General features: G+C 47.5%; 1 protein-coding gene across 2 annotated transcripts in view; it reads right to left on the reverse strand.

Annotated features, from left to right (window-relative positions):
• The window catches only part of sez6l2 (seizure related 6 homolog like 2), a 21,363-nt gene extending 4,675 nt beyond the window's left edge, over positions 1–16,688 (reverse strand). Inside the window, 12 exon segments of one of the 2 annotated variants that reach the window (NM_001127416.1) lie at positions 312–506; positions 1,056–1,252; positions 1,359–1,497; positions 2,315–2,509; positions 4,498–4,661; positions 4,741–4,921; positions 5,708–5,893; positions 6,415–6,607; positions 6,972–7,105; positions 7,485–7,721; positions 15,062–15,211; positions 16,165–16,524. In NM_001127416.1, the coding sequence (NP_001120888.1) occupies positions 312–506; positions 1,056–1,252; positions 1,359–1,497; positions 2,315–2,509; positions 4,498–4,661; positions 4,741–4,921; positions 5,708–5,893; positions 6,415–6,607; positions 6,972–7,105; positions 7,485–7,721; positions 15,062–15,211; positions 16,165–16,222 (2,029 nt within the window). In that variant the 5' untranslated portion in view covers positions 16,223–16,524. 2 annotated transcript variants of the gene reach the window in all.
• Positions 16,689–22,713: the final 6,025 nt, after the last annotated feature.

A 22,713-nucleotide genomic window follows, 5' to 3' on the forward strand; every position in this document is an offset into this window, starting at 1 on the left:
CCTCACTGCTCCATCTTCAATCTCCATGCCCTCTTCTATCCATCTCTGTGCCCTCTCTGCCTCCTCACTGCTCCATCTTCAATCTCCATGCCCTCTTCTATCCATCTCTGTGCCCTCTCTGCCTCCTCACTGCTCCATCTCCAATCTCCATGCCCTCTTCTGTCCATCTCTGTGCCCTCACTGCTTCATGCCCTCTCCTTCCCCATTTTCCCACCTCTCTCTTCCCCTATGTAATAACCAGCCCCTTAGTGTAAGGTTGTTATGAACAGCAGGTATATCTGCATTCCATGGCAGGAGGGAACAAGCCTCACTTTTCTCGCAGGTGGGAGGAGCGTTGCTCCATGAGAGATCCCATTGGCAGGTCAGTATGTCAGAGCCAGAGATATCGTAGCCAGGCTCACACTGATAGGTCACTACAGTCCCCCGGATCAGGTCTGGGTGTGAGGAGGTCTTCCAGCCGTTTGGTACCTCAGGGAGGGCCGGACATGTGTCGTTGCGTGGCACCTCTGCAGGGGGAGATGAGACAGTCAGTGGCACCCCGACATTGCTTTATTGTGGGGTCCCTGCAGCAGGGACACTTTTCATGGTCACGCTGGACTATAAGACATCACTGAGGCAAAGTAATCATTACACTAAACTGATAAACAATAGAAGTGTAAAACATCTGAGCCTCTAATTACAGAACTCATTAAATCATTAAAGAGACTGAGTAATTAGTGATGATGGAATTCCTTTCTTTATAAGAGAATGTTCCGTTGCTCTGCCCCCAGGCTTCTATCCATAGTGGCTTCTTTGTTCAGTGAAGAAACAAATTCTGGCAGCTACATGGGTTCTGGGGCTGAGTTTGGGCTGAACTTGGGTTGTTTCACATGGCTCCAAGCCTGGGAATGCTCTGAATATGCCCCGAGCAGGACTCCATGGGCCTTTCTACTGAGAGATATCTTATAAATAAAGATTTATGGATGAGGGTAATAGGACAGAACCATGGCAGGAACTGGACTCCTTGGAGCTAAGGCCAAGGCTGCGTATATGGGAAACAGGGGACACTGAGATACCTTTAAAGTGAATGATGAAGCCCTGACTAAGGCTGAACACCGGGTCGTTGGAGTCAGACTGGAACTGTAGGGTCACATCGTTGGCTGAGGAGAAGAGGTTGAACCGTTGGTGGACGCCCATGTACTGGCCCAAGACCCGGGCGGTGAGATCGTCCCCATCATACACAGTAAGGGCATCGCTGCGCCGGATGTTCAGGCTGCGGATAAGGAGGATACGGTTATATAGGGGCCATGTTGCCTATAGTGGTTTTGGGACCAATACAAATACAAATATATGAGCAGATTACAGAACATTATCCTTACATCTCTATCTCCAGTAGAACCCTCCGATCCTCCTGCACGTGAATGCCCCATACGCAGTCCTGCCCCTTCCCGTAGTTCTGTGGCCAATCAGGAGACAGGATCACCCCCGCGGGCTCAGAAATCTCCCCACCGCACAGAGCTGCGCCGCACAGACAAGAAGGGAAATGAACGTATTCGGCAAATGGGGAAGGAAACAGATTCCATTGGAAATGTTATTAACCGTTAAAAGTCTAACCCTATGGGAGGACATGTTGCCTAGCAACTTATAGAGCAAGATGTGCTTGTCTAACAAGGGTTAAATCTAACCTTCAGTCATTTAATACCATAGCTGCTTATAAATCATATCACAGAGTATGAAAAACAATATTGTGCCAATGAATTGTACTCTTCTAAATATAGAAGGAATGTGTGAAATCTTTCCCAAAAAACCCCACTAGCCCCGCCCATCTGTTCCGCTTCCTGCTGCCTCCTTTCCCAGGCTGTGCAGGGGGGCCGGCGGCACTGTAGGATAGGAACCAATCAGTAGCTAGGCTGACCTGATAGGGAACTGAAGCCTGTCTGTGCTTCTGTGAGTGCAGGGCTGTGATCAGGGTCGGACTGGGGGGTGCAGGGCCCACCGGGGCTGCCGCCTCAGGGGCCCCGCACCCCCAAGGTGCCCCCACCAGCTGTGTCACCCGCAGGGTGCCCCCCTAACCCCCTGCAGGGAGGACATTGGTGACCAGGGGAAGTGGCAACAGGGATCGGGTCTGGGCTGCCAGGGCCCACTAGGGCGTGGGCCCAGTCTGACCCTGGTTGTGATTGGCTCTCCCCCTCCTACTGTGCTTCTGGCAGGGACTGTTAGGACACGCCCACCCCTCATGTGAAACCCAGACAGGGACCTGAGATGATCTATAGGGAGCTCCAATAAAGGGGTCATTGTGCAGTAATGGTTTCTCTTTCTCCTTTACTCCACTCACCTTTACAGACTGGCTCACTTTCATTCCAGTGGGGGTCGGCAGGATCCACGCACTCTATCACAGGGGGGCCCTGCTCCAGCATATACCCTGCATTGCAGGAGAAGGAAACCAGCGAGCCGGGGGAGTAGAGAGGGTCCGTGGTGGTGAAATTCCCGTGGGCCAAGAATGGTTCATAGCAACGAGACTCTGAGAATACTAAGCAGGGAGAGAGACACTTGTGATGAGAGAGACAGGGAGGTGGGAGTGAGACACTCCAGGAGAGTGAAAGGAATGAGAGAATGGAGTCAGGGTGGGAAGGAACTCAAGGGGTCCCCTTGTAGAGTGTAAGCTCTTTTGGGCAGGGCTCCCTTCCCCTCTTGTATCGGTTACTGATTGCTTTATATGTTACTCCTTGTAGAGTGTAAGCTCTTTTGGGCAGGGCTCCCTTCCCCTCTTGTATCGGTTATTGATTGCTTTATATGTTACTCCTTGTAGAGTGTAAGCTCTTTTGGGCAGGGCTCCCTTCCCCTCCTGTATCGGTTACTGATTGCTTTATATGTTACTCCTTGTAGAGTGTAAGCTCTTTTGGGCAGGGCTCTCTTCCCCTCTTGTATCGGTTACTGATTGCTTTATATGTTACTCCTTGTAGAGTGTAAGCTCTTTTGGGCAGGGCTCCCTTCCCCTCTTGTATCGGTTATTGATTGCTTTATATGTTACTCCTTGTAGAGTGTAAGCTCTTTTGGGCAGGGCTCCCTTCCCTCCTGTATCGGTTACTGATTGCTTTATATGTTACTCCTTGTAGAGTGTAAGCTCTTTTGGACAGGGCTCCCTTCCCCTCCTGTATCGGTTACTGATTGCTTTATATGTTACTCCTTGTAGAGTGTAAGCTCTTTTGGGCAGGGCTCCCTTCCCCTCTTGTATCGGTTACTGATTGCTTTATATGTTACTCCTTGTAGAGTGTAAGCTCTTTTGGGCAGGGCTCCCTTCCCCTCCTGTATCGGTTACTGATTGCTTTATATGTTACTCCTTGTAGAGTGTAAGCTCTTTTGGGCAGGGCTCCCTTCCCCTCCTGTATCGGTTACTGATTGCTTTATATGTTACTCCTTGTAGAGTGTAAGCTCTTTTGGGCAGGGCTCCCTTCCCCTCCTGTATCGGTTACTGATTGCTTTATATGTTACTCCTTGTAGAGTGTAAGCTCTTTTGGGCAGGGCTCCCTTCCCCTCCTGTATCGGTTACTGATTGCTTTATATGTTACTCCTTGTAGAGTGTAAGCTCTTTTGGGCAGGGCTCCCTTCCCCTCCTGTATCGGTTACTGATTGCTTTATATGTTACTCCTTGTAGAGTGTAAGCTCTTTTGGGCAGGGCTCCCTTCCCCTCCTGTATCGGTTATTGATTGCTTTATATGTTACTCCTTGTAGAGTGTAAGCTCTTTTGGGCAGGGCTCCCTTCCCCTCCTGTATCGGTTACTGATTGCTTTATATGTTACTCCTTGTAGAGTGTAAGCTCTTTTGGGCAGGGCTCTCTTCCCCTCCTGTATCGGTTACTGATTGCTTTATATGTTACTCCTTGTAGAGTGTAAGCTCTTTTGGGCAGGGCTCCCTTCCCCTCCTGTATCGGTTATTGGTTTTATATGTTACTCTGTATGTCCAATGTATGGAACCCACTTATTGTACAGCGCTGCGGGGTATGTTGGCGCTTTATACATAAATGTTATTAATAATAATACTCCACTAGCGTTTGTAAGCTCTTCTGCTCCCTATGGGGCTACTCCTCTAGCTTATTCACCTCTACCGCTGTGCCTGTGCCACAATGTATGGAACCCACTTATTGTACAGCGCTGCGGAATATGTTGGCGCTTTATAAATAAATGTTAATAATAATAATAATACCTACAAATGTACCTGCTAAAATGTGATTAGTGCAGCAGTATATGTATGTTGGTTTATGGTACCACCAGAACTTGGTACCAGAACAGCTTATAGGGTTATACAGTATATCATTATATACCACACTGGCAGAAAGGGTCTGGGGGCAGTTGGGGGTGAGACAGAGGGGGCAGTTGGGGGTGAGACAGAGGGGGCAGTTGGGGGTGAGACAGAGGGGGCAGTTGGGGGTGAGACAGAGGGGGCAGTTGGGGGTGAGACAGAGGGGGCAGTTGGGGGTGAGACAGAGGGGGCAGAAGCCCAAGGCAAGAGAGCAGCCACCTTCATAGCGCAGGCTGAGCAGCAGGGGGACCGCCGGGTTCTCAGAGATGAGTTCCACATAGAGAGACTGTGCATCGCTCAGAAGGCCCCTCTCTGGGACGTCGTCGATATCGGAGTCGTAGATGACAGGAGACAGAGGGGAACTCCCTGAGCGCACAACAAGCCTGGGGACAGAAGGGAGACGTGAGGCAGGAACCTATAGGAGGAGCTGGAAGGGCAATAATGGGGGGGGGGGGGACTGACCTGTCATTGTCCTCGTCCAGCGACACCCTTTCGAAGTGCAGGTGTAACCTCTGCCCCTCCGCGGCTTCAATCAGCCAATGGCAGCTCAGGTTATTCCCATGGTTACTGCCATGACTGGCGGTGATATCGGGGGAGACGATGCGCCCCACGGTGGCATTCCGGATAATTCCCCCGCAGGATGCTATGGGGGGGCGAGAGGGCTCTGCTGAGTCTACTGATCCCGCAATGGGTCCCCTGTCCCTCTCACACCCTTCCCTCTCCCTATCTCATTGCATCTCACTGTAATACACGTCCAATCATAATGCCTATATATACCCTGCCTAACTGCCAGCTGAGCCAGAGGAACCCCAACGAGTTATATACTTACTTATAATCCCCTCCCCTGTGTCATTAATGAACAAGTTATATAAATAAGTGATATAAATGTGGCCCCAGTACAGAACCCTGAGGGACCCCACTGAGAACCTTACTCCCAGTAGGGAATGTCCCACTGCCCCCCACCCTCTGGCTACTGCCCCCCACCCTCTGGCTACTGCCCCCCCCCACTGCCCCCACCCTCTGACTACTGCCCCCCCACTGCCCCCACCCTCTGACTACTGCCCCCCACTGCCCCCCACCCTCTGGCTACTGCCCCCCCCCACTGCCCCCACCCTCTGACTACTGCCCCCCCACTGCCCCCCACCCTCTGACTACTGCCCCCCCACAGCCTGACTTCTTACTCACCTCATCATAAAAGCCAATCAGATTGGTCTGACAGGCCCTAACCTTCATAAAGCCATGCTGATTCCTACCCATAATGCCATTCTCCAGAACATCATTTTTAAACCACTTGCCCCCCACAGATAGTATAAGGATAGAACTGATTCAGCCAGGGTTGCATTTACCCCCCTGTGTAAACTCTATGGCATTCCAGCCACCCAGGCTGCTACACGGCTGGGCCTCTATATGGCACTAATGCCCCACTCACCTGCACACACTGGGGGCTTCCCACTCCACTCGGGGCGGCTGATATTGAGGCAGACAAGGGACTCGCCCCCTTTCAGGGTAAATCCTGGAGAGCAACGAAAGTTGGCGGCTCCTCCTGGGTGTAAATCTGTTACTGTGACCTCCCCATTCTCAGGCCGAGGTGGGAACACACAGCTGAGCACGAAGGCTATGGAAGGAGGAACAGGTTAATGAGAAATGGCTGCCATGTACCTTCAACATAACCCCACTAGCCCCGCCCATCTGTTCCACTTCCTGCTGCCTCCTTTCCCAGGCTGTGCAGGGGGGGCCGGCACTGTAGGATAGGAACCAATCAGCAGCTAGGCTGACCTGATAGGGAACTGAAGCCTGTCTGTGCTTGTGTGACTGCAGGGCTGTGATTGGCTCTCCCCCTCCTACTGTGCTTCTGGCAGGGACCGTTAGGACACGCCCACCCCTCATGTGAAACCCAGACAGGGACCTGAGAGGATCTATAGGGAGCTCCAATAAAGGGGCCATTGGTACAGATAGGACTAATGTTTAGCCCATATTTATTTGCCATATTTGTAGGGTAGCAAAGGCTGGGACCTGCTGGCCTCACCGCATACAATATTCCCCAAACCCATTCTGGAAATGAATGAAATATATGGGATATTTACAACTATATTTAGGTTTCATAAATGTTTAGAACCAAAGTGCCAGAGCAGTTACCTTGATAACGGAGTCTAAACGCCCCTGGGTTGGTGGCACGGTATGTTTGGAAGCGCACTGCAACGTGATTGGTTGGACTCCGGATCACCTGACCTTCTGCCATTAGTGTCTCGTTGGCCAGTAGGAAACGCCGGTCCTCCTCCAGCCCCTCTATGCTTAGCGCTTCCTCCTTGGACAGGTTTAGCCTCTCCACCTATATAAATGCAATTAGTCAATGAGTGTTTGTATGTAACAGGTAGGGGATGTGTAGGCTCTATGGCTAGGGCACTAAGTATCCTAGGGTTGGTGCTGCTAGCGAGTGAGGGCAGCAATGCTCACTGGAGGCCATGGCCAAGGGTTTCCAGTAGACGCTAACTAGTTGGTTGATTCTGATTTCTAGAGAGGGAATACTTTACTCTGTTGGCCAAGGTGGGTGTTGGTTGACCAATGTGCCAGTAGGGGAGGGGGATTTCTCCATTAGTCGCCAAGATGGCTTCCTTCTAGGAATATATTTTGTAAAATGACCATTCAGCCATTCCATTGTTGGGGCATAGCATGACTTCCAACTGCCTACTTACCCGAATCTCCACTCCGTAGCCCAAATACACAGACACGCTGTAGGTACAGTCCAGGCCCCCAAAGAAAGTGCCTCCTCCATACTCAGGAGCCTCCAGCAGTCCCTCCGCCTCGGAGATGTTGTTATTACACAGCACTGCAAAGGTAAAGCCACTGATGGGAATGCCCCTGTACATCCAGATACTGAGATACGTGTGCCAAGGTACATGTACTGATCCGGAGATATACGGGCAAAGTCACAGAGATATCCGTATACACGTGGAATGACTCCTTATAAATAAGTGTAGCTACCCTACCCTACTATTGTATTATTCCCATAATAGCCAGCAGGGGGCATGGTCCTTTGCACCCACTGAGAAGTGGTAAAACAGTAGCATCAGAGAGATATTAAAGGGTTTAGGGGCACCCAGCGTTGGTGTTGGGCATTCTAATGCTCAGAATAGATACAGGCATACAGGGGCATATACACAAATGTGCCTGCTCAGCTCAGACTTGGGATACTTTGGGCCACTTACCTGGACTATGCACTGTAGTTACAGTCGTTGTAGTGATCAGGGTGGTTGTTGTCTCCTCCTCGGCCTCAGGAGAGGGTCCTGGACCCCCAGTGGGAGCAGGCGGTGGTGGAACAAGGGTGCTGAGCTGGGGAGGCAAAGAGAAGGCCCCCCCAACTGCTGTGGTGAGTACCCCCGAAGCATCACTGACTCCCTCCGTCAGAGAGATGGGAGCTGCCCGAGTGGGGATGGCAGTTGTTCCTGTTTGAGAAGAGAAACATTGGCTCATTGGCCCATTGGGAAGAGGGTCCCATTGCCCATATGCCATGTATAATCTACCTACCTATATACATGCACCACTGGCAGAAAGATAGATAGATAGATAGATAGATAGATAGATAGATAGATAGATAGATAGATAGATAGATAGATGATAGATAGATAGATAGATAGATAGATAGATAGATAGATAGATGATAGATAGATAGATAGATAGATAGATAGATAGATAGATAGATAGACAGATAGATAGACACACAGATAGACACACAGACAGACAGATAGATGATAGATAGATAGATAGATGATAGATAGATAGATAGATAGATAGATAGATAGATAGATAGATAGACAGACAGACAGACAGACAGACAGACAGATAGATAGACACACAGATAGACACACAGACAGACAGATAGATGATAGATAGATAGATAGATAGATAGATAGATAGATAGATAGATAGACAGACAGACAGACAGATAGATGATAGATATATAGATAGATAGATAGATAGATAGACAGACAGACAGACAGACAGACAGACAGACAGATAGATAGATAGATAGCAGCCACATTATATCTCTGAATAGCAATGGTTCCTATGTTCTGCTGGTATTTGTGGCCCCTGGGTTTGGGTATTACCGTGGCCACTAGGGAGCCGCTTATGGTTCATTCAAGTAATTATCTTACTAGAAACATGGCTGCTGGGGTTAAAAACAACAAAGCCTAAATATAACGTCCCCATCATGTGTCAGAAGAGGGACAGAGCCGCCCTGGCTCCATTCTGACTAGCATTATATGCATTTATAGCAGGGGGTTCTTGGGACAGTTCCAATGAGAGCGCCCTCTAGTGGAGTCTGCCTGCAGAGCCTGTATTCCTCCCCCCATTCAAAAACAGGGCTGTTCCTTGGCCCTTGACTAAAAAAACTGACCCGAATCTGTTACTCTGATAGGGAAACGACAGGATCCGCTGAGCTGCAGCTATTTAAATAAACGAAGATAATAATAGATCCCCATATTCCCTCGTACCCTTCATGGAACATAGAGGCCTCCTTAGCTTTAATCTCAGTGAATGTTTGTGCCCTCCAGAGATATTAACTGATGAATAAGCCTCGTGTATAAACCCACTTATATATTTATACATCGCCGCTATAATTCCCCATAAGTGCCTCTCCTGCAGTGTAATTAATCCCCGCCCGGCCGGCCTGTCATTCTACATCATATCCCCCATTCCCTTTATTAACTGCATTCTCTCTCCTTCCATAATGTCCATTTTGTGCCCCGGAGACAAAGCGTATTCCACGCGGGGCCACAGAGGCACTTATTACAGGGGCACTTATTACAGGGGCACTTATTACAGGGGCACTTATTACAGGGGCACTTATTACAGGGGCACTTATTACAAGGGCACTTATTACAGGGGCACTTATTACAGGGGAACTTATTACAAGGGCACTTATTACAGGGGCACTTATTACAGGGGAACTTATTACAGGGGCAGAGGGAGGGAGCTCCCCTAGGGGGGCATTTGGCATAATGTAATTACTACTGGAAGTTGCCCCTGTCTGGCTGTTTATAGTATCTGCACTGCTGGCACTGACTCCTGAAACAATGTGGCAGAAGCCGGCTGATTATCAGACATAAAGGGCAATTGAACACGTAACATTTTCTGCTGCTGAACCTTTTATGTCGGAAGCTCCCAGGCCCCAAACAGCCCAACACTGAGGGCTGCGCCAAGGAACCCAATGGCGAATCTCTCCCTTCCCCCTGACATTCCCTCCCAGGAGGATCTACCTATTCCTGTCAAACAGAGCTTACAGATTTCTCCCATGAGTCCAGCTCTGCGGCTGCATAAACAACCCCCTTCCCCCTGCTTTGCCCCCATAGCAATGATGCAGAACTGGCAGCCTTGTAGCAGGTACCCACAGACATAGCACAGATAGATATGATACATACAGTAACTCATTGGCACATAATATATATATATATATACATACAGCTATAGTTTGTCAGTCTCCAGTTACGACTGAACACAAAGATTTACCCTGCCCCTATAACCTGCTGGATGTGCTGCCCAGTCATCCAATCATATTACAGCAATTGCACTGACATCACATCTTCTAATAAAGCTAAAGCCCCTCCGTATAACCAATAAGGCTTCTTGTAATGGTGCCAGCACCCTGTGTGTTATTGGCAGGTACAGACCCTATGGGACATACAGTAGGGCTGCCCCGGAGACAGAATAGTGCAATAAGCAGACTGTATGGGGGAGATATAAGGCTGCGCTGGGAATGGAAGGGGCCCGAGCCCATTGGGTGAGCAGTGGGACGGGGTGGGATAAACTTGAAGGTGCAAAAAGGAATGGACTGAATAGTGAGATGATCATAAGGCTGCACTGAGATGGAAGAAGATCAAGGACTTTAGATAGATAGATAGATAGATAGATAGATAGATAGATAGATAGATAGATAGATAGGTAGATGGATGGATGGATGGATAGATAGATAGATAGATAGATAGATAGATGATAGATAGATAGATAGATGATAGATAGATAGATAGATAGATAGATAGATAGATAGATAGATAGATAGATAGATAGATGATAGATAGATAGATGATAGATGATAGATAGATAGATAGATAGATAGATAGATAGATAGATAGATAGATGGATGGATGGATAGATAGATAGATGATAGATAGATAGATAGATAGATGATAGATAGATAGATGATAGATAGATAGATAGATAGATAGATAGATAGATAGATAGATAGATAGATAGATGATAGATAGATAGATGATAGATAGATAGATAGATAGATAGATGATAGATAGATAGATAGATAGATAGATAGATAGATAGATAGATAGATAGATAGATGATAGATAGATAGATAGATAGATAGATGATAGATAGATAGATAGATAGATAGATAGATTATAGATAGATTATAGATAGATGATAGATAGATAGATAGATAGATAGATAGATAGATAGATAGATAGATAGATAGATGATAGATAGATAGATAGATAGATAGATAGATGATAGATAGATAGATAGATAGATAGATAGATGATAGATAGATAGATGATAGATAGATAGATAGATAGATAGATAGATAGATAGATAGATAGATAGATAGATAGATAGATGATAGATAGATAGATAGATAGATTATAGATAGATTATAGATAGATGATAGATAGATAGATAGATAGATAGATAGATAGATAGATAGATAGATAGATGATAGATAGATAGATGATAGATAGATAGATAGATAGATAGATAGATGATAGATAGATAGATAGATAGATGATAGATAGATGATAGATAGATAGATAGATAGATAGATAGATAGATAGATGATAGATAGATAGATAGATAGATGATAGATAGATAGATAGATGATAGATAGATAGATAAATGATAGATAGATAGATAGATAGATAGATGATAGAAAGATAGATAGATAGATAGATAGATAGATAGATAGATAGATGATAGATAGATAGATAGATGATAGATAGATAGATAGATAGATAGATAGATAGATAGATAGATTATAGATAGATGATAGATAGATAGATGATAGATAGATAGATGATAGATAGATAGATAGATAGATAGATGATAGATAGATAGATGATAGATAGATAGATGATAGATAGATAGATGATAGATAGATAGATGATAGATAGATAGATGATAGATAGATAGATGATGGATGAGGGCTGTGATTGGCTATTTGGTCGCCCAATGGGGACTGCTGGCCTGCAGGAGGCTCTGCTTGTGGTAAAACTGTGTCTCTAGGCTTCTAAAACTTGTCTCCAAGCCAGAGATGTAAAAATGGCTCCTACTCTGAGGCCTCTGGGAGCAACATGTTCCTCTCCCCCCCCCCCAGCCTCTGGTTGGGGATCCCTGAGATAGGGGAGTCAGTAGGCCGCGTGGGGTGGTTATGGGGCTGTACGGGAGATATATAGGGGAGTCAGTAGGCCGCGTGGGGTTATGGGGCTGTACAGGAGATATATAGGGGAGTCAGTAGGCCGCGTGGGGTTATGGGGCTGTACGGGAGATATATAGGGGAGTCAGTAGGCCGCGTGGGGTTATGGGGCTGTACGGGAGATATATAGGGGAGTCAGTAGGCCGCGTGGGGTGGTTATGGGGCTGTACGGGAGATATATAGGGGAGTCAGTAGGCCGCGTGGGGTTATGGGGCTGTACGGGAGATATATAGGGGAGTCAGTAGGCCGCGTGGGGTTATGGGGCTGTACAGGAGATATATAGGGGAGTCAGTAGGCCGCGTGGGGTGGTTATGAGGTTGTACTGGGGATAGTAGAGGCCTGAGCACTTGGGGTAGATAAGGGATCCGGCTGTACTGGGGAGGCAGAAGCACAGGGGCAGATGGGGCAATGGGCTAAATAGACAGAGGAAACACAGGAATATGTGACTCCCTGTATGTTTAATGCTATAACTCAGAACTTGGCGCAGATCACATACATAAACTCACATCAAAATATAACAGCCATTAGCACCGGGGGGGGGCAGCACATACAGATACTGATACGTTTAACTGGGGATTTACTCCTCCTATTGCCGGGTATCCCTGTGTATGAGCAATAATGGTACAAAGAGCAAATCAGAATGGCCGCCATGTACTAAACTGTTATGGGAAAAAGACCCTGGGTGTAAAGATTATAGTTCATGGAGAAGATATCCTGTTGGTAACATCTCATTCAAAGGCAAAGGTATAGGACCCATTATCCGGAAACCCATTATCCAGAAAGTTCTGAATTACAGAAAGGCTGTCTCCCATAGACTCCATCATAAGCAAATAATTTTGATTTTTGAAAATGATTTCCTTTTTCTCTGTTATAATAAAACAGTACCTTGTATCCCAACTTTATTATTACAGAGAAAAGGGAATCATTTAACCATGAAATAAACCCAATAGGGCTGTTCTGCCCCCAATAAGGGGTAATTATATCTTAGTTGGGATCAAGTACAGGTACTGTTTTATTATTACAGAGAAAGGGGAATCATTTAACCATTAAATAAACCCAATAGGGCTGTTCTGCCCCCAATAAGGGGTAATTATATCTTAGTTGGGATCAAGTACAGGTACTGTTTTATTATTACAGAGAAAAGGGAATCATTTAACCATTAAATAAACCCAATAGGGCTGTTCTGCCCCCAATAAGGGGTAATTATATCTTAGTTGGGATCAAGTACAGGTACTGTTTTATTATTACAGAGAAAAGGGAATCATTTAACCATGAAATAAACCCAATAGGGCTGTTCTGCCCCAATAAGGGGTAATTATATCTTAGTTGGGATCAAGTATAGGTACTGTTTTATTATTACAGAGAAAAGGGAATCATTTAACCATTAAATAAACCCAATAGGACTGTTCTGCCCCCAATAAGGGGTAATTATATCTTAGTTGGGATCAAGTACAGGTACTGTTTTATTATTACAGAGAAAAGGGAATCATTTAACCATGAAATAAACCCAATAGGGCTGTTCTGCCCCCAATAAGGGGTAATTATATCTTAGTTGGGATCAAGTACAGGTACTGTTTTATTATTACAGAGAAAAGGGAATCATTTAACCATTAAATAAACCCAATAGGGCTGTTCTGCCCCAATAAGGGGTAATTATATCTTAGTTGGGATCAAGTACAGGTACTGTTTTATTATTACAGAGAAAAGGGAATCATTTAACCATTAAATAAACCCAATAGGGCTGTTCTGCCCCAATAAGGGGTAATTATATCTTAGTTGGGATCAAGTACAGGTACTGTTTTATTATTACAGACAAAAAGGAAATCAGTTTTAAACTTCTGAATTATTTCCATTTTAAAATGGAGTCTATGGGAGACGGCCTTTCCGTAATTAGGAGCTTTCACAAGCAAGTGTATATGTTAACTATACCTCAGCTATATACCTACTATACTAAATATACCAGGAAACTAAATACTGTTAGACTGGGAATGTAGTAAAGCCCAGATATGAAATATTCAGTAGGGGATTGGGCAGACTGGGATGGAAGGAAGGGGTGTATGTGTGGAACATGCCCGAGATCTGTAGGTGCTTAGCAGAATGGCCAATCAATAACCAGTGCAATACACAAAGATCAGGGCTGTCCAACTGGGGGCCCATGGGCCAGAAGTAGCCTCTGGGGGGGGGCCCCATCCTATTTGGAGCTCACTTGACTTGTTTGAATGACAACATCATATAAACATAATCTGGCCCTCAGATATCTCTAATGGCAACTAATCTGCCCAACGCATGGAAAGTATAATCGAGGATCTAAAGGGGCAAGAGGGCAGTACTGTTGGGGCATTTACTATGTTAGAATTCATTTCCCACTAGTGAGACACCCTCTACTGTAGGAGTAAACCAGTGACTGGTCGCTAAATACAAGGCCAGCCGAATGTCGGCCAATCAACAGTGAATTAATCATAGAGAGGTGGAGAGAGTAGAGAGCAGCAGGACCTGTTGGTTTTATTCCAATCAGATAGTAGTGAGGTCATAGGTAATCCGAACTAGATTAATAACCTGGAATAAGACTTCAGCTCCCCATACACTTCATCCTTACGCAAAATCCATTGATAGGGTAATACCCATCCCAGTTCATATACCGGTGAGGCCTTCATCCCTAGAGAGCTAAAGTCAACAAGCAATGGGTGTATGGAGTAAAGAGGAAAAGGAAATCTGGGGAGTGGGAAGGCCTAGGAGATCTGAATGAGGGGCAATAAGCATTACTGGGCAGCACTGGGGATCTTGGTCAGTACAAAAGGGCAAGAAGGTTGATCTCCTGGACTCACTGGATCCATGCAAGAGATTGAGGAAAGCAAAGGACCAGGATAAGGGACCAGGAAGGCACCTCTGCCCAAAGCATAAGAAATCTGTGAGGACTACAGTAGAAAGTCTATCCTAAAACAGTAGCCAATCAGAGTGAAAGAATGGCTGGAGGATCCATTCCCACCACAGTGAAGTCCTTCTCAGCCAACCCATAAGCAGGTTCTGAGCACCGAGTAATTGCACTTGGCTTGTTCTTATTGGGTTCCCAGAGCTGAACCCTCATTGCACTTATCAACCCTCCCCCCTTGGGTCAACCCTCTCCAATGACTCCAGGCCCAGTATGGATATTGTTGAATTTCAGGGAGATGTTGACCATTCCAGGAGACCCATCTACTCGCTCCCAGACACCTAGTGACTCACTCAGTGGCGGTTATGACTAAATGGCAACTGCTGCAGATGTAACTATCACGGAACAGTTCCTTCAGCCAAGAGACATCTCCTCACCTGGGAAGAAGACATCCTGCGCCAGAAAGTCCTTCTTCAGAAGAGCCTGATGAACGAGCTGCTCCAGAGCAACAGGTTCTGAGCTGCCCTTGGGGGGCGTATTCAGCAGGTCAGGGGGCTGGGTGCCCTCCCCATCCTGTAGGGGCAGACCTGGGGGGCAGAAGAGAGATTCTCAGATGTATTTGCTGGTGTGTTTATGGGAAGCCTATGGCCCCTCTCCCATTCCTTCTCCATTGTTCCCTCTTCCCATAGCCGCTAGTTCGTATCCCCCTCTCTCCAGGTTTTCCCTCTGTTACCATGCCACCTCATTACATCTGCCCATCGTTCTCCCCCTCGTCTCTCCACACCCCGGCAGAGAGGGGGAGAGAGGAAGGAGAAGGTCACAGCGACAGATAGAAAGCAAGAAAAACACAAGAGCAGGAGGAGAAGGCAATGAAGATACAGGGGGGGGCAATAGACACCTGATACCCTCCCCAAATGAGATATCTCCCACATGTGACAGTTCGGTGAGATAACCCAACTCCTGGGAGACCTCCTGTGCCAAAGCCTGGGCAGCGGGGCGAGCGGCGAGGGTTAGAGGAGCACGTAGCACATCCATCAGCCAGCGGTACCCCCCCCGCCCATACAGGCATAGACATATCCATCCATAGACTGAGCCCAATGGGTTATACATGCCCAGAACCGGTACCATGTCTAGGCTGGCGTAGATACACATGTACTGGGCAGACAAAAGCAATTAGTGGCCTTTTTTTCCAGTCTGTCGCACATAGAGCCTTAAGGAGGCATCGCTTCTCCCTTATACCCCCCCCCCCAGTATGTGCGTGTCTGTATTCCTACCCCTGCCCTGTGCATAGAAATATGTATCTATATACAGAATAGGTGCATTACATATGAATCCAATATTAGACGCACTGAGTATCAATATATGTCTATATCAGCCCCCCCACCCCAGCCAGGCGTATTATGGCTATAGAGATATAGAGCTGCGGGTATACGTGAATGGCACGCTGTTAATGTGGGTGCTACAGGCAGATAGGGTATACATAGGACACATACACATATATATATCTTACTGCAGCACAGACAGCCCTATCCCCCCTCACCTTGTACAGCTGAGAAAAGCAGCAGCAGGTTCCAGGCAACCCCAGCGAGAGGCATCATCCTGCCCTCCGGACGGACCCTGGGAAGGGCTGCTGGGTCTCTGGATCCAGTTAGGAGGCTGGTACCGGTCCTGCTGGCTGCTCCGGGTGCTGAGATGGACGCACACACACACACACACCTCCTTGTGTCTTATGGAAAAGGTGCAGCTCTCTCCCACCTACCAATCTCCCCCCCTCCCTCACTTCTGCCCCCTCTGGGGGATGAGATGCGGGGGGTTCTTGGCCGTAGGGTCCCCCGGCTTTGCCAGACCCACAGGACGCTGGAGAGGGTCTGTCGGCTGAAGGTGATTCTTTACCCAGGAGCTGAATCAATATGGGTTTTGGAAGAGGAGGGGAGGCTTGAGGGGGGAGGGAGGAGAGGCTGCTGGTGATGAACGTGTTACCAGATGGGACTCAGACAGAATCTTGTCCCCTGTGGGAACACAAACAGGGAGGGGATTAACCCATGAGGGGCAGGGTTAACCCTGATCATTCGGGGGACTTATATATATGACACACGGGGGGGGCAAATATCTAAGTCATTGGAAATCTGCAGATTCCTTATGCCAGTTGTGCTGCTCACATTCCTGCCGGCTGATAGGTCCACTTGGTGTGTATTAAATATACAGGGGGGGGGCATATACCAAAAAGAGTGCGCGGCAACGTCTCCAAAAATCAGGCGTGTTCTTTTGCAGCAGAGACTTCCTTTAGTGACTTGGGTGCAGTGTCCCACAGGAGCCAATCAGATGATCGCTTTTATTATTTTAACTGGACTAGACCAATCAAAGCTGATTTCTGATTGGTTGATATGGGCTACTGCAGAGGAGCAAATCTGCTTGTGTTTCAGTTAATGGGCCCCATGGTCCTGTATCGGGGGCCCCTTTTATGTTTATCACTGTCTGAACAATCGAATTCCCGGGCCAAGCGTTGGCCACTCAGTTGGATTGGCTGGCAGGGAATTCACTGGCCACAGAGACTCCTTACAGATGGCCGGGGGGGGCAGGAAGAGCCTCCTAATAATGACTCAGCGCTATTACAGAACTACAATTCCCAGCATCTCTAACAGACTCTGTATATCAGAGGATTGTGGGAGTTGTAGTCCAGTAAGAGACAGGGGAGCATATTAAGTGTTATTAACCCCCACAATCTCCCAGCTTTCACCCCACTACAGACAGCCCTGCAATGAAGCAGCAAAGCAGCCAATAGGGTTCATAGAGTAACATTAGGAGCCATTTCAGCACTGGATTCCCCGGACAGCTCCCAGCCCAACACTTGCCCCCCCCCCCAGTGCCTGAGACTGAAGCACAGACCATGTGACCAGTATGATGAGGCAGTCTGTATGGGCAGTCACATTCATAGCTGTGGGTCTGTCTCATTCCTCCTGCTCCTGTCCCTCTCTGTCCCTCTTCCAATGATTCCCTTCCCAAGATGTCCCAGAGTCTTTCTCATTTCTTCCCTCCCCCACCCCCCCAGCCTCTGTCCCCTCCCTCCTGCCTCCCCCTCTCTGTCTCTCTGCATTGCAGGCTCTTCCGGGCACTGGGAGGAGAGAGAGCAGCGTATCAATAGGGAGACTGGGAAGGAATAATGTATAGAGGAATGGGCAGTGGGGGGGCAAAGGGAGGGGCAGGGAGTCAGAACCCACCGATACACTGGGCACGGCCACATAGCAACACCCTTTGCTCAAATACACCCATGCACTAGGGTGTTGCACAAACCACACACAGGCACATCACTAGGGTGCCCCCCACCCCACACACACACACTACTCACTACGCTACAATTGCCCCCCCTGTGCTAAAATGAGCCCACTCAGCAGCGGTATTGCCATAGGCACAGCCCTATGTGAATGTAACAGGTGCAAAGTTTCCTCCGGGCCCTAGGTACCCATAGCAACAGTCGGCAGGAAGCATTAATTCTAATCTCCTACAATTACAGTCATGAAATCGAAGAGCTGATTGGCTGCTGGGGTGATGGGACCTGGGCAGACTTTGCAGCTTTACTCCATTGGCTGTGTGTCTGTATGTACGACTCTGCCCAATAAGCACGGCCCAGGCAATACCAGCTATCTGGTTGCCTGGGACTGGCTTCTTGGCAACCAAGGAAAAGATTACGTGGCTGAAAATGCTATCACTATTTTTAGATGTTTCATTCCAGGGGCCCTGGAGGGTTATAGAATGGCATTTCTAGCAACCTTTCGATTGGTCTTCATTTTTTTGTTATAGTTTTTCAATCATTTGCTTTCCTTTTCTGATTCTTTCCAGGTTTCAAATGGGGGTCACCGACCCCGGCAGCCAAACCCTATTGCTCTGTGAGGCTCCAGTTTTATTGTTATTGTTACTTTTTATTCCTTATCTTTCTATTCAGCCCCTCCCCTATTCATATTCCTGTGTCTCCTCCAAACCATGGCCTGGTTGCTAGGGTAAATTGAATTCTAGCAACCAGATAGATGCTGAAATTCCAAACTGGAGAGCTGCTGAACAAAAAGCTAAGTAACTTATTCTTTACTGGTGAGATTTGGGGTGAGTGCTTATTTGTGCCCTGGGTACCCCTGGAACTATAGCGGGGTGACTGTTACCCCAATGTTTCTATATATCTGTAACCTTGTTATGGGCTAAGGGGGCCCAGCCTGAAGGCCAGTTAGGGGGGGATTTGGGGTGAGTGCTTATTTGTGCCCTGGGTACCCCTGGAACTATAGCGGGGTGACTGTTACCCCAATGTTTCTATATATCTGTAACCTTGTTATGGGCTAAGGGGGCCCAGCCTGAATGCCAGTTAGGGGGGGATTTGGGGTGAGTGCATATTTGTGCCCTGGGTACCCCTGGAACTATAGCAGGGTGACTGTTACCCCAATGTTTCTATATATCTGTAACCTTGTTATGGGCTAAGGGGGCCCAGCCTGAAGGCCAGTTAGGGGGGAATTTGGGGTGAGTGCTTATTTGTGCCCTGGGTACCCCTGGAACTATAGCAGGGTGACTGTTACCCCAATGTTTCTATATATCTGTAACCTTGTTATGGGCTAAGGGGGCCCAGCCTGAAGGCCAGTTAGGGGGGAATTTGGGGTGAGTGCTTATTTGTGCCCTGGGTACCCCTGGAACTATAGCGGGGTGACTGTTACCCCAATGTTTCTATATATCTGTAACCTTGTTATGGGCTAAGGGGGCCCAGCCTGAATGCCAGTTAGGGGGGGATTTGGGGTGAGTGCTTATTTGTGCCCTGGGTACCCCTGGAACTATAGCGGGGTGACTGTTACCCCAATGTTTCTATATATCTGTAACCTTGTTATGGGCTAAGGGGGCCCAGCCTGAATGCCAGTTAGGGGGGGATTTGGGGTGAGTGCTTATTTGTGCCCTGGGTACCCCTGGAACTATAGCGGGGTGACAGTTACCCCAATGTTTCTATATATCTGTAACCTTGTTATGGGCTAAGGGGGCCCAGCCTGAAGGCCAGTTAGGGGGGGATTTGGGGTGAGTGCTTATTTGTGCCCTGGGTACCCCTGGAACTATAGCGGGGTGACTGTTACCCCAATGTTTCTATATATCTGTAACCTTGTTATGGGCTAAGGGGGCCCAGCCTGAAGGCCAGTTAGGGGGGGATTTGGGGTGAGTGCTTATTTGTGCCCTGGGTACCCCTGGCTATAGCAGGGGGCCAGCGGCACTCAATATGCACCACTATGTCCATTTCAGAGCACCTGAGCCCCAGGCAGTGCTGTTGGGCAGTAAGGATTTTACACTTGGGGTGCAGCTAACACCTGACAGGGGCCACACCTGCCCATGTACACAATAACCATTCCACGGTTTCAGTGATTGTTTAGGCCAATAGCAGAATGCTAATATAAAGGGGATGAAACACTTGGGGAGGCAAAAATGAAAACACTGCAAAATGAGCAGTGTCAGTACAGCCGTGCCCACAATTATTATTTGGGTTAATGTGCCCTTTAATGCTCTCTGTGCAGAGTAACCTCTCCCAGTATGGAGTAGTGCGGTCTGTACATATCTGGGTGGGGGGAAAGACTGCTGATGAATAGGGTGTACTTTGCCTTTAATATCTCATGGTGGCGCTGACACTCCCAGAGAGGAGCCCGCGGCACTTAAAGGGACACTACTCCATAAATCAAGCGCAATGTGAGAGCATTTAATGAAATGAGGTTCCACTGAATCTTGTTGCTCCTCCCTCCCATGGCATTAATCATACTTACCTGTTATTGGCTGCAATCATCTCATCTCCTACAACTAAAATCCATGTTTATAAGGTTGGCCGGCCAACACTCTCTCCATCTTCCAGGATCCGGTGTCTTTTGGGGATTTAAAGGGCAACTAAGCAATCACTCCTAAGCTATTTGTGCCAGCGGTGGGCAGCCCTAAGCCATGGAGGCAGTTGTGGTGCCGAAATATCTCACAGGACTCGGGCAGTGACCCACCTGTACCTACCAACAGCATTTCCCCTGTCTGCTCCTAGGGCACCGCCGGCTCCCCCGGCCCACTGACCTGTGGCCTTTACTGCCCACATACCCCTGCCTTTATATGGGCACAGAACCCCTCAGTGACTGCTAATATCCTTATCATTTACAGTAGGGGGTACATTATCCCTTATAATACATGAGTGATACTCAGAGTTCCCTGTATAACTCAGCCTGCAGCCTTGTGCCTTTATATGGGCACAGAACCCCTCAGTGACTGCTAATATCCTTATCATTTACAGTAGGGGGTACATTATCCCTTATAATACATGAGTGATACTCAGAGTTCCCTGTATAACTCAGCCTGCAGCCTTGTGCCTTTATATGGGCACAGAACCCCTCAGTGACTGCTAATATCCTTATCATTTACAGTAGGGGGTACATTATCCCTTATAATACATGAGTGATACTCAGAGTTCCCTGTATAACTCAGCCTGCAGCCTTGTGCCTTTATATGGGCACAGAACCCCTCAGTGACTGCTAATATCCTTATCATTTACAGTAGGGGGTACATTATCCCTTATAATACATGAGTGATACTCAGAGTTCCCTGTATAACTCAGCCTGCAGCCTTGTGCCTTTATATGGGCACAGAACCCCTCAGTGACTGCTAATATCCTTATCATTTACAGTAGGGGGTACATTATCCCTTATAATACATGAGTGATACTCGGAGTTCCCTGTATAACTCAGCCTGCAGCCTTGTGCCTTTATATGGGGGGCACAGAACCCCTCAGTGACTGCTAATATCCTTATCATTTACAGTAGGGGGTACATTATCCCTTATAATACATGAGTGATACTCAGAGTTCCCTGTATAACTCAGCCTGCAGCCTTGTGCCTTTATATGGGGGGCACAGAACCCCTCAGTGACTGCTAATATCCTTATCATTTACAGTAGGGGGTACATTATCCCTTATAATACATGAGTGATACTCAGAATTCCCTGTATAACTCAGCCTGCAGCCTTGTGCCTTTATATGGGGGGCACAGAACCCCTCAGTGACTGCTAATATCCTTATCATTTACAGTAGGGGGTACATTATCCCTTATAATACATGAGTGATACTCGGAGTTCCCTGTATAACTCAGCCTGCAGCCTTGTGCCTTTATATGGGGGGCACAGAACCCCTCAGTGACTGCTAATATCCTTATCATTTACAGTAGGGGGTACATTATCCCTTATAATACATGAGTGATACTCAGAGTTCCCTGTATAACTCAGCCTGCAGCCTTGTGCCTTTATATGGGCACAGAACCCCTCAGTGACTGCTAATATCCTTATCATTTACAGTAGGGGGTACATTATCCCATATATACATATAAAAGAGGCAAAGGGCCTTAAACTATTTGCATTTATAAGGCATCAGCTCAGGTCCTTGAGCAGCAAAACTCTCGCCGCCCTATCCCAAGGGAGATACCAACTGATTGCTTATAGCAGGGGCCCCCAGCCTTTATTGGTTTTACCTGTGAGCAACATTTAAACATAAAAAAATTGGGGAGCAACAGAAGAATGAAAAATGTTCCTAGGGGGTAACCAATAAGGGCTTTGATTGGCTATTGGGTAGGCCAATATGGACTAAATAGAATTAGAAAAACAAGTACAAAGGGGTCAGTGAATACGTTGCTTATATAGTGTAGAAATCCCAGCTCAGCAGAGCTATAGGTATAGGAAGGGACAGACTTAAGGCTGCAGGGCAGGAAAGGGTTAACCTCAATAAAACCTGCTTAGGAGATCAAAGATCCTCTTGGGTATTATCCCCCGCTGTTCCTTTAAGGTCAGGGACAGTTAAGCGGCTCAGCGGGGTAACCCCATAACACTATTAGCCGCCAGATGCACATTCCTGCACTCATGGGAAGAGCTGCTTTATAGGAACGTTTCCCCTTTACACTGATCAATAGGGTTATTTTGCCTTTAAACCTAGGAGTATGAGTGCAGGTAGGTGGCCCTGCCCCACTGCCCATAGGCACAAGATTATACACATTCTGTAACCTTCCCCCCCCACCCAAACCCCATGCACTTGGCACCCAGGAAAGGGGCAGCAGACAGTCGGTGG

This window comes from Xenopus tropicalis, chromosome 9 (genome assembly GCF_000004195.4).
Source record: "Xenopus tropicalis strain Nigerian chromosome 9, UCB_Xtro_10.0, whole genome shotgun sequence".
Classification (NCBI taxonomy): domain Eukaryota; kingdom Metazoa; phylum Chordata; class Amphibia; order Anura; family Pipidae; genus Xenopus; species Xenopus tropicalis.